The 13,970-nt window shown below is 40.5% G+C and overlaps 1 protein-coding gene across 1 annotated transcript in view; it reads left to right on the top strand.

Moving 5' to 3' along the window:
- The window catches only part of IQCA1 (IQ motif containing with AAA domain 1), a 645,805-nt gene that overhangs the window by 578,691 nt on the left and 53,144 nt on the right, over positions 1-13,970 (top strand). The window contains exon 16 of the mRNA XM_029606410.1: positions 10,315-10,401. Coding sequence (XP_029462270.1) covers positions 10,315-10,401 — 87 coding nt within the window. The remainder of the gene's footprint in view (positions 1-10,314; positions 10,402-13,970) is intronic.

Below are 13,970 nucleotides of genomic sequence, written 5' to 3'. Positions count from 1 at the left end.
GAGCCTGTTTGAATGCAAAATTAAGAGCTGAAATCTCCACATATTGAGCTGTATGATTACCTAAAGACAATTTCCATTGTTTCCTGACCAGGAAATCTGGGATGAATTTGCTTAGCACCATTCCCATTCCAGCAGCATTATATTTAGCAGAATCATGTGACTTGATGGCTGAGCCATCAGTATAAAAGACTCATATTCTACTAAAGAAAGGAGGGGTATTAAATGCCTATCTCCCTTTGCTTCTTTTACAGCCTCAGGGAGTGATTGCAAGTTTGCTAAGGTTGTGTCATAATGAAATAACAGCTATAAAACTTCAAAGAGTGCTAGTCCTCTCAGCTACCTGCTTTGCAAAGCCTTCCAGTCACAAATTGGATGGCGTTGCAGCCCTGCCTGCAAGATTAATGGGGAATAGATAAATATTTTCTGTACCTGTGCTAGATTTCTATCCTTCAAAATACCTTTTTTTTTTTTTTTTTTTTTTTTTAATATTTCTTTATTGAGTTTTTTTTTTTGGGGGGGGGGAGGGACGTTGGGTGCCATGGGCTGGTTATATTAAGTCATGTTGTGTTATCAGTTACAAAATACCTTTAAAAATAGCTGCTATCAAATTTTCTACAAGAGAGAACTTTTTCTTGGCTGAAGTGAATAACCAGGATGCACATTGTCCTAAAGTCCTTGTGTATCATGGTTTTGAAAACGTATATTTATTTATTTATTTATTTTTAATGTTTATATACTGATGTTCCTGTAAAGAATACATATCGCACCGGTTTACAAGGAACTGAACAGTCGCCTCCAAGGCGGAAATACATTAAAACAGTCGCCTCAAGGCAGAATACATTAACACAAGTATACAGGAAAACTATTAAAAGAGAACTTTCATAAACTCAATTAAATGTAACTGGGTATATACCCAACAGTGCTTGAAATAAATACTACCATACTTAATATTTGGACAGGATCATGCTTCGAAAGCACAGCAGCCTGATTCAAATCATCAGTCAGGGATGTTAAACATGCTTGTGCTTCTAGAGTCCAATTAATTAGTGGTTCTCCTTTTGCCTCTGTTAAAACTCTATAAGAGGTGCTATTTTCACTGAAAAATCCTATATAAAACTTCTACTGAAATTTAAAAACCCCAATGTTGATTGTAATTGTTTCAGTGTGGTTGGAGGCTGCAGCTGAAGCAATTTTTTCTTTAAAGCTAGTGGTCAGATCTCTGCCTTCCTTTGATATTGTGAATCCAAAAAAATCCACTACATGTTTTCCTAAGGAGGATTTTTTAAGGGAGACAATATATCCAGCATCTCTTAAAATTAGCCAGACTTGTGATAAAGTTCCTAAATGCTCAGTTTCAGTGTGATCAGTGACATAAATATCATCTACATAAACTGCTACATTAGGAAAATGCTTTAACAAGTATGCAACATCTGCTGAAAAAATAGCTGGGGAATTAAAAAAAACCTTGTGGGAGGCACATCCAGACAAACTGAGTGCCACCCCACGTAAATGCTGTTAACCACTGACTGTCAGCTGTTATTGGTATAGCCCAAAACCCAATAGACAAGTCTATAGTAGTTTTATAGGTATATCTTGGAAGTTGTAACAAAATACTGCTAGAATGACAGTTCTGTACTCCTTTTAAGGGTGTTACCCTGATTAGCTGCCTGTAATCTAAAGTCATTCTCCAAGTCCCATCTGGTTTAGGGACTGGAAGAACACTAGTATTCATAAGACTAAATTTTTGGATCAAGACCCCCGTGTAATTAAATCATCAATAACTTTTTGTATAACAGGAATGGCTAGGTGATTAACTTTAAATTGCTTCTGTCTCTTAGGTAACTCTGTGCATGTAGCTATATGTATAGGTTCAATCTTGCAATGTCCTACCTGATTTTCCCAGGCTTGCCATAAGTCCATATATTGGTATAACAGTTCTTTCAATTTCTGCTTAACATCAGGGGAAAAATCAGAGTTATCAATATGTCTTTTAATTTGTTCTTCAACATTAATGCAGGTAGTAAGTTGTAACACAGGTTCCTTTTGTATCTTGTACCATGGAACATCCTGATAGGAAATAATAGGTTCTTCTTCATCTCTACCTATCACCTGGATGTCCCTCTTTCTTCCATCTAGGTGACACGAGACCAAATAGATATTGTTGCGTAACGTACCAGTGGTCACTGGAATTCTTGGGCTTTGTCGCCCACAGATCCACCTTCCGTCAGGTGGTTTCCCTCTGCAGACCTCCGCCGCCCAATCCTAGTCCTGCGTCTCCTATGTGGATTCGGGTGCCCTTGCACCGCTCAAGTCAGGGCTTTCAATGTCCCCACAACCAGTCTCATCAACTCCAGCTCTCCAACAAGGCAAGAAAAACACTTCTGTCCCAAAACAGTATCTCGTTATAAGTCCCAGGTGAAAATCCCCACGCAATCCCAAACCCCTCAGTTCATTGGGAAGTAATACAGATACCGGGCTTTTCCAGCCAGACAAACCGCCCTGCCTGGGAGTAGCACAACTCCCCCCAGCTCCTCTCCATTGTGCTGCAAGCCACAGTCCAACCAGTCCTTAAACAAAAACACAAAGCCCACCTGCTAAATAATCAGAGTTTTTCCCTTCTGAGTTTCCAAGTTTCACTTGACCCAAGTACAGCAATGCACGAGTGAAAAACACATGCAATAGATTATAATCCCAAAATATTCCGGGGCTTTTTTTGCCTTCTGAATTTCCCAGGCTTGTTTGACCCAAGTACAGCATTGTACCAAATAATCAGCTATTATAGAAGCTGGGTTGCTTGTCTACACCCTCTGGTGATAATGTCTGACTCTCCTTAAGACCTTTCTCTTAGTCTTCACTGTCAGGACAACCACAACCACTCATGCAAACAATGTTGGTTCAATAACTTGTGCTGTACCTTATTGCAGGCCTCCTTTCTCTCTTTTGCAAACCACACTTTCCTCAGTCTCCATGGGTTCCTCCAGGTATTCTTCCTTCCATATTTGAGTTAATTGTCCTTCCTTGTGACTCCATGCAGGAAGGAATTCCATCTCCTCCTCCTCTTCCTGTCTCCACGCTCCCTCATTTATTATTCCTGTTTCGATGGAGACTTCGATATCCCCTCCTCTCTCCCTTCATGGAGAATGACTTTCCCACCCCATCGTATATTCCATTCTCTGCCTGTCACTCTAGGGGGTGGCATCCATCTGTCTGCCTTCTATTCCTTCTCAGGTGTGACATTTCCAAGGTTTTTAGTAAGTATTTTTCTCATTCCTGTGGAGGTTGATATTTTTCTTGTTCTTTTTTAGTTGTACCATTTCACCTCACTACACTAATATAGAAGTGCAGAAAAATAGCAGGGAATTTCCATTGAATTATAAAGGTAGGGTAGCTTCTCCATGAAAAGCAGGAGGAATGCAGGATGCCTTGCAAGCGTCTAATTCAAGATGTTGGCATCTGATAGAATTCCACCTATATGTTGCTGCAGAAATTAGTGGAGCAGCAGACAGACACCCCTCGTGATCTGTCTCTGAAAACAGAGGTAGGTGGGCAATGCCCCCCTGGGCCATCATGATTGAGTAGGGAAACGGCAGCTGGTACAAATCCTGAAGCCCTTTAAGGATGCCAATTAGGACCTGAGTTCCAGAAGTGCCACCCTGGGCAGGGTCAACCCTATAGTAAATGTTTTTGAGGAATAGTTATAGGGCTCAACCTGTGGGGGAGATGGCTGGTATAGGTGAAGTTCCAGACTGTCCCACTACAGGGAACCCTCTAGTCCCAGTGTTTCACATACATGAAGGAGATGCTGGTAGTTAAGGTGTGTAAACAAGAGCACAAGAGGCAGAGACACAGTGGGGATGTAGCTCAGGAAAGATTGGCCACCCCAAAGAGTAATGTAAGCATGAACAGCACCCTGTTAGCTTCCACTTCCTCCTCCATCTGAACACATCAAAGCCAAGTTACCCACAAAGAACTATCTCTCCTGAGACAGACCATAGCTAAAACCTGTGGCAAGTGAGATTCTCAGCCAACCTCAGCAAAGGAGACTCCAGCAGAAATTTCTATGAAACACTATCTCACAGAGCTCATCAAGAATATGGACATATATGCACTGGCATATTGGGCTCCCAAATCAGCAGTCTGGCCAGAACTAGCCAAGATGGATCACCACTGTTTTTCCTGCCCACCAACCAGCGTGCTTTGTAAATGTGCAGGGGATATCATGAGCCCTCATCATTAAAGGTTGGTGCCAGACTTGATGGATAAGTTGGTGTTTTTAAAAGTCAATCTGTTTTTGCTGGGCTTTAGAGAATTTCCATGCAAATGGTAAGATGACTGAAAGCACTCAGAGGTTTTGCTTCCAATCTGTCTATCTGCCAAGCCCCAGATATATTACCTTAGGGGTGATTCTGCTACAATGCCTACCTGCCATGCCCCTGATTTACCATGTTGAAAATCTCACTGCTACGCTGCCTACCTACCATGTCCCAGATATGCCACTTAAAGGATTTTACTGCCATTCAACCTATCTGTGTACCATATATACCACCTTAGGGTTGATGCTACTACTATGCCTACCTCCCATGTACATTATATATAACCCTGGGGTCCTGCTGCCACATGCCAACCTGCTATGTCTCTGATATAATACCTCAGGGATGATGCTGCTACTATGCCTACATGCCATGCCCCAAATATATCATCATAGGGGTTTTGCTGCTGCTCTTCCTACTTGTATTTCCCCCAATTTATCACCTTAGGGGTGATGCTGCTATTATACCTATCTGACGTGCCCCTGATATACCACCTTGGGGGACTTGTTGCTACATGCCTACCTGCTATAACTCAGATATACCTCCTTAGGCACCATGCTGCTTATATGCTTAGTTGATATTTCTATGAAGCACCAGCTTGGGGGTTTTGGTACCTCCATGTTATTTGGATCTCAGCCTAGTTCTTTGACCCTACTTCATTGTTTGTTATATTGGGATGTTTAGTCCCTAAAAAATAACTGTGAAAAAAGAAAAAGATACAAGTTTCTCCACCTCTTTTCAGGTTTTCTATCTTGCTATCTAGGGTTGTTTAGGTCTTTATGCTATTTACAATGGACACTCTTTACCTTACTTAGACATCTTTATGCTGTTTGCGATGAACCGCACTCTATGCCTTGAGGCTTTAGACACCTTTGCGCTGTTTTCAATTGGCCACACTATACCTTTTTGGTTTTGACAGTTTTGTACTGTTTGTGATTCCCTGCACTATATGCCTTATTGGTTTTGAATCATTTGTGTTTTTTGCAATTCATTGTACTGTATATTTTGGGAGGCTTGATGCCTTTGTGCTGTTTGCGGTTCCCTGCAGTATGTTTGGGGAGTCAGCACATGGCATATATTAGCTCTACAATTACTAGTTATCCAAATAACAGAGGGAACCATAACTGATTTAATGAGCCATTTACAGTTTCACAGTTCTGGCCACTTGTCCTTAACTGTGCCTACCTACATGGTTTGATCCTTACTTTTTGACAGAAATATATGCTACTGGAAATATCAACCGTGTAGCCATGCCTCTGACTGGAACAGGCACCCCTCACTTTGGCTGTCTTGGTGCTTTCCAAATCTCCTTCCCCTTGTTGCTTTGCATGCTTGCTGCACCACACCTTGGGCCCTTCATGCCATTCCAGATACTGCTTTACCCATCTTGGTGCTTTTGGATTTTGATGGCATTCATCTTCCTCCTTCCACTTCAACTCTAAAGGTACACCTTGGGGGGGGGGGGAATCAGCTACTCTTCTTGCTGCATTGCTCTGCTCCTATGTTTCAGTTTTTAATCACCAGTGCCACTGCTGCTGCCACCACTCCAAGCTAGTCTTGGTACCCTAGGGTGCTTCCCCTGCTGCTCCAGCTGCCTTGGTACTTTCCAAATCTCTTTTCCCTATGGTACTTGCCAACACTTGGTCTTGCCCTGGCTATCCATTCCTTTGCATGATTGCTGCACTACTCCTCTGGTTCTTCATGCCACTCCAGGTATCACTTTGAACCTACTGGTGCCATTGGATTTTGATGCCATTTTTCCTCTTCCTGCCTCAGCTGTCAAGGTACACCTTGGTGGGGTTTCAGGTACTCTTCTTGCTGCATTGCTCTGCTCCTATCTTTTCAGTTTTTAATTGCCATCACCATTCTGCTGCCACTGTTCCATGCCTGTCTCATTACCTTACAGGTAAATTTTAAAAGGAGCGTGCATGCGCCTGTAAATGTGCATATTAGGCTCTCAAGCAGATACACTTAATTTTATATCGTGCATGCAAGTACAAGTATAGCATTTAAAATAACCCTGCCATGCATATGTGTGTAGCCTTTACACGCATACTCCCATAAGTAACCATATTGAGGAGAGAGAGAGACTATTACAGAGACAATCTAACACTCTAAGTATCTCCTACTGTAAGAGGGTTTTTGGGGGGCAGTGTTACAAGGGTCTATAGACCTTTGTGCCCTAGGCAGACCAATGTAACACTGTCCCCTCAAAACCCACTCTGAGTTAAAAGTGCCCCTCTTATAATGGGAGATATATAGAGCTTTCGTTTTTGTCTCTCTAACAGAGGCTCGCTCTCTCTCTCTCTCTCTTCCCCCCCCCCCCCCCCCCCCCCCCCCCATCTCCCCCATGTTCACGAGCTTTATGGCTCAACATTTCCAGACTTGCGCCTCATCAGGACCATGAGAGGTCTAGAATGGGTAGATGTGAATCGGTTATTTACTCTTTTGGATAATAGAAAGTCTAGGGGGCACTCCATGAAGTTAGCATGTGGCACATTTAAAACTAACCAGAGAAAGTTCTTTTTTACTCAACGCACAATTAAACTCTGGAATTTGTTGCCAGAGGATGTGGTTAGTGCAGATAGTATAGCTGTGTTTAAAAAAGGATTGGATAAGTTCTTGGAGGAGAAGTCCATTACCTGCTATTAATTAAGTTGACTTAGAAAATAGACACTGCTATTACTAGCAATGGTAACATGGAATAGACTTAGTTTTTGGGTACTTGCCAGGTTTGTATGGCCTGGATTGGCCACTGTTGGAAACAGGATGCTTGGCTTGATGGACCCTTGGTCTGACCCAGTGTGGCATGTTCTTATGTTCTTATGTTCTTACATAGGTAACATGGTGTGCATTGCCATGTTCAGCCTTGAAAAATTTGGGGGTTACAAATGTAAGTCTTGGCCATACCCTGGAGTGTCCATGCCCCGCCCCTTTTCTGCCTCCTTATTTTTTATGTGTGCACAGATATGTACGCATATACTTCCCGGCTTCTTAAAATTTGCATTGCTCGCGCACAGCCCACATACACATGTATAGGGCCATTTTTGTGCAAGCAATGCTTTTAATATCTACTTGTTAATATGCTTCCTCTGCTACTTCAACTGGCTTCTTGGTACTTTCCCAATCCTATTCCCTTATGGAACTTGCCAAATCTTGGTCTTGGCATGGCCATCTGATGCTTTACTTTACCCACCCAATTATCTTTATTGATTTCATGCCTCTTGGACATTTTCTTTAAACTCCATTCTCTTATGGTTGTTGCAATTAATAGTCTTATCTAGTATTTAGTCTTCAATGGATTATACCTTATCAAAAGGCAAGGGCTGCAGAACCAGGACCACGCTACTGCATGATTAATGCTTCTGAGGTAAAGAAGGCAGTATTTGAAAAAACTGATTCAGAAGAAGAATTGTGTCCTGTATTCCCTGAATCACAAGATATTAAACAGCTAGTGGCTAAAAAGTATTTGTTACCTCTAGTCAGTAGCATCTTCGCCTCTAGTGAAGACCAATTCCAAGCCTGAACAGCCAGCTTCTTCAACTAATGATGCTATGTGGAAATGACATCAGACCTCCTCCAGGGATTTCCTCTGACTTCTTCCTACCTAGGGCTTGGTACCAATTTGGTTGGTGCCTTTTGCCCCTCATTTGGAGTCTTGGGGTGCTCTTGCCACTCTGGGTGGGTGCTTTGCACTTTTCATATTTTTTGGGTTCTTCATGTCACTCTTTCAAGTGCATTGACCCTCTAACACTGCCTCGGTTTTTTTTCCTTTTTTGGTGCTATACTCTGTCTTCGTGGTGCTGTTCATGCCACACTTGGTACTGCTTTGCCCCTCTCGTACAGCCTTGAGGGATTCATGCCACTATTGTTGGTGCTTTTTACCTCATTTATGCAGCCTTAAAGTGATCTGGCCACTCTTGCTGCTGTTTTGCTCCTCTGACAACACCTTGAAGAAATCCTGCCACTGCTGGTACTGTTTTTCCTCATTGTGGCTCCTTGGGCTCTTCATGCCACTTTTGGTGCCACATTGACATAGTCTTGAAATTTGCCTTCACCCTTCTGATAATGTCCACTCACCAGTTTCATTACAATTTATTTAAAATACCAAATTTGGGAGCCCAAAATAAGTTGTATTGCTTCCCCCACTGAATATAATAGCAAACAAATGAATAAAATAAAATGAATAAACAAAATGTTTTTTTTTAATTTGATCCAAACCAAACAAATGACTGCGACTGACAAAAGGAATGAACAAACTGCAACAATTGTTTTTGACTCTGCATCACCCTAGTATGTGTGTATGTATGTGAGTGAGAGAATGTGTGTGTGTAGGGGATCTAAGTCATATGCTGAGGTGCGATGTGAATGGCTGCATGAAGGACTCTCTGTGACCACTCACTCCTTAGATGAAACATTGGTAGGCTGCTATCATTGTCAATTTATATTTCCACAACAATATTGTACTAAGGTTAAAATTGATTTTTAGTGTTCTCACATATTATAATGTATTCCTATGAAAATCAGCATTAATAGGGCAACCTTGCCAGTCACAGAATGTATTTTAGCCCGGTTTGTGTCCCAACCTGGAGCATCAGTAATGCCTGCAAGCAGGACAGGACAGACTGGCCAATATCCATCTGTGCTTAGTAGTGCTAACACCACTTCTCATATTGAGGTACATAATGATGCTGGGCCATTATAAGCATAAATATTCCATAGTGATACTGTACATCTAGGATTATGCTCATAAGTCTGCATTTGATTCGTATCAGTATTCCTTTAGTTACTGTACTCCTATTGACTTGGGCACAAAGAATCAGTGCCTGTTTTCTTGACAATGCTATCTATTTATTATTATGAATGTTTTTAATTCTTGAACATCACTTGGGTCCTATTTGTGTTAAACGATTAATTCATTTGACAAATTAAATATCTATGAATATAAGTAAATCAATATAGACATCATGTACATCAAGTTTCATGCCATAAATATCAATACTACCACATTTCTTAAAAATACTAAAACTTTAATTTGTATAAATTACCATGAGTACAGTATTTAAGTTTACCTATTTTAATGTTACGTCTTATTGGATTTGAAATTTCCAGACATTTTATAGCTAGATAAGGACAAAGTAAAGTCTTAAGAATTTTTTAAAAGTGAAAAAAAATCTATTTTTCATACGTATCAAGCTCAATAATCACTGAATTAATTTTTCAGAAAGTTGTCAGACTGACAAAGACTAGTAGTGTCTGGCAAATTTTTAGAAAAAAATGGCCTTGTTTTGGCAAAACACTGAGTGAGTAAAGATTGCAATTTACAATAGAAATGCTTTTAGAACCATCACAGTGCCATACTACTATAATTATAAACATAATGGGATGTTAGAAGAGCAATCAAACATTCTCATTGGCCTCTAGCAGGGCAATACCTTTCAAGAAATGATCACTGACATATAAATTCCATCTTTATGTTGGGCAAAAATGTTTCATTTTTTTAACCATAATTTATTTTTTTATTTATTGATAAGCATTTATAACATTGTCAACTGTTCCAGTCAGTCATTATGCCCTTCAATAAGATTAATTCTCCTTCTCACTATCCTGCTGGTCACTGTTATATTTTAGCAGAGTAGGCGAACTGAAAGCCATATTGAACAGCTAAATCAAAATCAAGATATCTACATTTTAATATTGGAACCTGTTCATTGTTTCTTCTCTTTGTCTTGCTATTACCCCTCTATCTCTGAACAAGATTATTTCCTAACCTATATTGGGAGAGAACCTTTAGCTACAATAATAATAATAATAATATTGTGGCATAGATAATCAACAATGCTTATTTTCATCTCCCTTGTTATTTATTCTCCTGAACTTAGAGAACATGAACTTGCCCATAGAAAAGAGAAACACCAATAAGTGATTGTTGAAATGAAAGGCTGGAATATGTGGACAGAACAAGGACATTTTGACTGATTTTATGCTTTTGTTATTCTGACAGGTGGCCCGACAGTTACCGCCCTCAGTTGTGTGGATTGGTGATGCAGAGAAAACATTCTACAAGAAAGTGCCAAAGAATGAGAAGCAGGTGATGAATTCTCATGCCACTACTACTACTACTACACTGCTTTGAACAAGATTCTGCTTGTTTTTGTGGGTAGTTGGTTATTCTTATCTAATCATATTTCATTTTTAAAAACTGTGAGGCCAGTATTTAGCATCACTTAGCTGGCTAAGTAGTTCATTTCAATATTTGACCATGTTCAGTGGCCATTACTTATCTGAATAATGTTTATTTGGCTAAAAAGTTAGATTAAGTGAGGGATGGGATGAGGGCATTCCAGGACAGAGCTACTTACAGGGTGATTTACTAAGCCATAATAGTTTATCGCGGGAGGAGCCAAATATTGAGGGGGGCATCCCTGCGATATAGAGCCCTTCCTAAACAAAATATCATAACAGTACTGTAGCATAATTTTTTATCATGGCACAAACGTGTGACAAAAAATCACGCCACGGTATAGGGCCTAACTGTGCAATGGTGGCCCATCTCAGCCAAGGCCACGATCATTTAAAGGATCTAAGACCAAAATATTCCCCCCCTCAAAATCTGCCAAAAATCATCCCAGGAATCATTGGAAATCCCTGCACATACCCCTCCTACTGCCTTCTGAGGCAGCTCTGTCCCCACAGAAGTTAAAAAAAAAATGAGGCAAACTGTGCAGTGATGGTCCACTCCTTTACCCAACCCCCTTCTCTTAATCCAAATAAGTGTCCCATTAGCCCACCAATTCCCCATCTGCACCACCCCTTCCCTACTCCCCCATCCAAATAAGGTAATACCCCTGGGATCTAGTGGTCACCCCCAGCCTCAATTTCCCAAACAATTTCCCAAAACAAAACACTCTGGTGGTCTAGAGGGAATAGCTGCCCCCCACCCCTACCTCCTACCCCCCCCCCCCCCCAATACCTCTAAATGAAGTCACTGGTTCTCAGTGGGGGCTCTTTCCATATATTTTGCCCCTATCATTGTGTGCTATGCTGGTCGCCATATCTGAAAAAGGATATAGCAGAATTAGAAAAGGAACAGAGAAGGGTGACCAAAATGATAAAAGAGATAGTACAATTCCCCTATGAGGAAATGCTAAAGAAGATAGGGCTTTTTAATTTGGAGAAGAGACAGCTGAGGGGAGATATGATAGAGGTCTATTAAATAATGAACAGAATGGAACGAGTGATCACAAATCAATTGTTTAAATCTTTCACAAAGTACAAAGATTAGGGGACATGGGATAAGTAGCATGGAATCTAATGACTTTTTGGGATCCTGCTAGTAACTTGCACCTGGATTGGCCACTTTTGGAAACAGGATACTGGGCTTGATGGTATGCTCTTATGTTCACATTAGGGATGTGAATCGGGCTTCGGACAATTGAAAATATCGGACGATATTTTCAGAATCTTCAGAAATCGGGGGCTCCCCCAAAACGATAGGGAAATCCCACGATATTGATCGTGGGGGTTCTCTTATCGTTTTGGGGAAGGACGGGAAAAACGGCACACAAAAATAACCCCTAAACCCACCCCGACCCTTTAAAACTAATACCTCAGCTTCCCCCACCCTCCCGACCCCCCCAAAAATCTTTTTACAGGTACCTGGTGGTCCAGTGGGGGTCCCTGGAGCGATCTCCCGCTCCCGGGCCGTCAGCTGCCACTAATCAAAATCCCAGAAATGCAGTACAATTCACAGAAAGTTTCCCCCCAAGTACAGAAGTAAACCTAGTATCAGACAGAAGGACAAAGCTGAGAAAGCACTTTTCAGGCACACACACAATTCCAGGTTAGAAATATGATTTCCCAGTTAGCCCACCCCTATCCCTTCTTCCTCTCCTCCTAGTTAGCTGCCTTTTCCACTCATTGGGAGAAGCCAGCAAACAAAGCACCTTGTTCAAAAAGTCAAAGCAAGTTTGAAATTGGTATTAAATAGCAGGTGTAAAAGTTTTCAAACATTCTTGATGACCATGCATATGTTTATAAAAAAGCAATCTATGTGCGAACTTGAAAACCATTATCCGATTTGTCACAAACATACCCATTTTATTAGTGTATACGTTTCTGCATGAACACAATACATGTGAATGCCACGTGCTTTTAAAATCTGTTCTTTGTGCATACACCTCACATATGCACACACAAGCCATTTTTCCAACCACTACCCTTTTGAAAATGTACTCATTTGTGTCTAAATTTAGAAATTCAATCCTAGTAAACTTTCAGAAGGTTCAATTTAGGTACCTAAGTTTGACTGAAAATAGTTGCCTAAATTTAGGAGCTCAGAATGTTTTAAATATTGGCCTCATTGATTTTATAGACATAAGCTGTAATAAAAGCAGAATTCGATCAGCAATCATACAATAAAATATATAATGATAACTTCAGTATCTAATTCGTAAACAAACTACAGTTCAGGACAATAGAGTAATAACCAAATTAATCTAAGTAAGCTTATCCTTGAAGCAGCATGTAACAGCAAAGAGAAGTATATTGCAGCACAAGGATAATGTGTAGCATAACAATGCATCATAGGACAATAAGATAAACATCAATAAAAGACCTTCAGAGGGTTAGCTGTGTTAGTCTGGTGTAGCAAAATGACAAGAGGTGGGTGGCACCTTATAGACTACCTAATTTATTGAGGCATAAGCTTTTGAATAGAGTCTGTTTGGTCAGATGCATGAAGTACAGAGGTGGGTAAAATATTTGGGGATGGAGAGGTGGGTGGGGGGGAGGGGGAGGAGATACAGAACAAAGAGAAGGCACTGAGGCAGGCAGGGTGTGGAAACAGAGTGATAATAGCATTAAAGTCCAGACTATTAACAACTGAGGTAAATGTGAAAAGACAGAATAATCTGAGAACAGTTAAATTCATAGATATTTGTAGTGTGCCTTGAAGCCATTGTCTCTGTTCAGATCTAGGGTAATGGTGTAAAGTTTTTTGATAAGTTCCAATTAAGCAGTTTCATGCTGGAGTGTTCCTTTGAAGTTCCTTTTTAGGAGTATGACAAACTTAAGGTCAGATAGACAATATCCTGGAAGATTGAAATATTCTCCTACTGGCCTCGGTGTTTATGGAGACACACCTGAAAAATTATTTAATGGTGGAGATTCTGAGCAAGTAAAACAAATATCTGTAACAATGGAGGATGTAATATCAGATTGACAAGCTAAAGAGTAATAAATCACTGGGACCATATGGCATCCACTCCAGAGTTCTAAGAAAAACTAAAACATGAAATTGCTAACCTGTTACTAGTAATTTGTAACCTATCATTTAAAAAAGCCATAATTCCTAAAGACTAGAAAGTGGCCAGTGTGGCACTGATTTTTTTTTTTTTTAAAAAGCTCCCAGAGATAGAACCTCTTGTCGCATTTCCAGAAATTTCTTTCTGTGGTCTTGAGTTTTCTTAGCTAAATCTGTGAAGACCCATATCTTATCCCCTAGAAACAAATTCCCACCATTATAGAAGAAACATTATAGAGTTTTCATCTTGTGCAAATACAAAGGACACCAATAAAGTTGCCATCTTAACTTCATCCACATCAGATTTCTCTAGTAAAGAGGACGAGTCCAGATAGTCCATAAACAGATCCCTGCTT

This window comes from Rhinatrema bivittatum, chromosome 6, assembly GCF_901001135.1.
Source record: "Rhinatrema bivittatum chromosome 6, aRhiBiv1.1, whole genome shotgun sequence".
NCBI lineage: Eukaryota > Metazoa > Chordata > Amphibia > Gymnophiona > Rhinatrematidae > Rhinatrema > Rhinatrema bivittatum.
The sequence above is the reverse complement of the archived record's forward strand: the minus strand, read 5'-3'. Positions and strand labels throughout refer to the sequence as shown.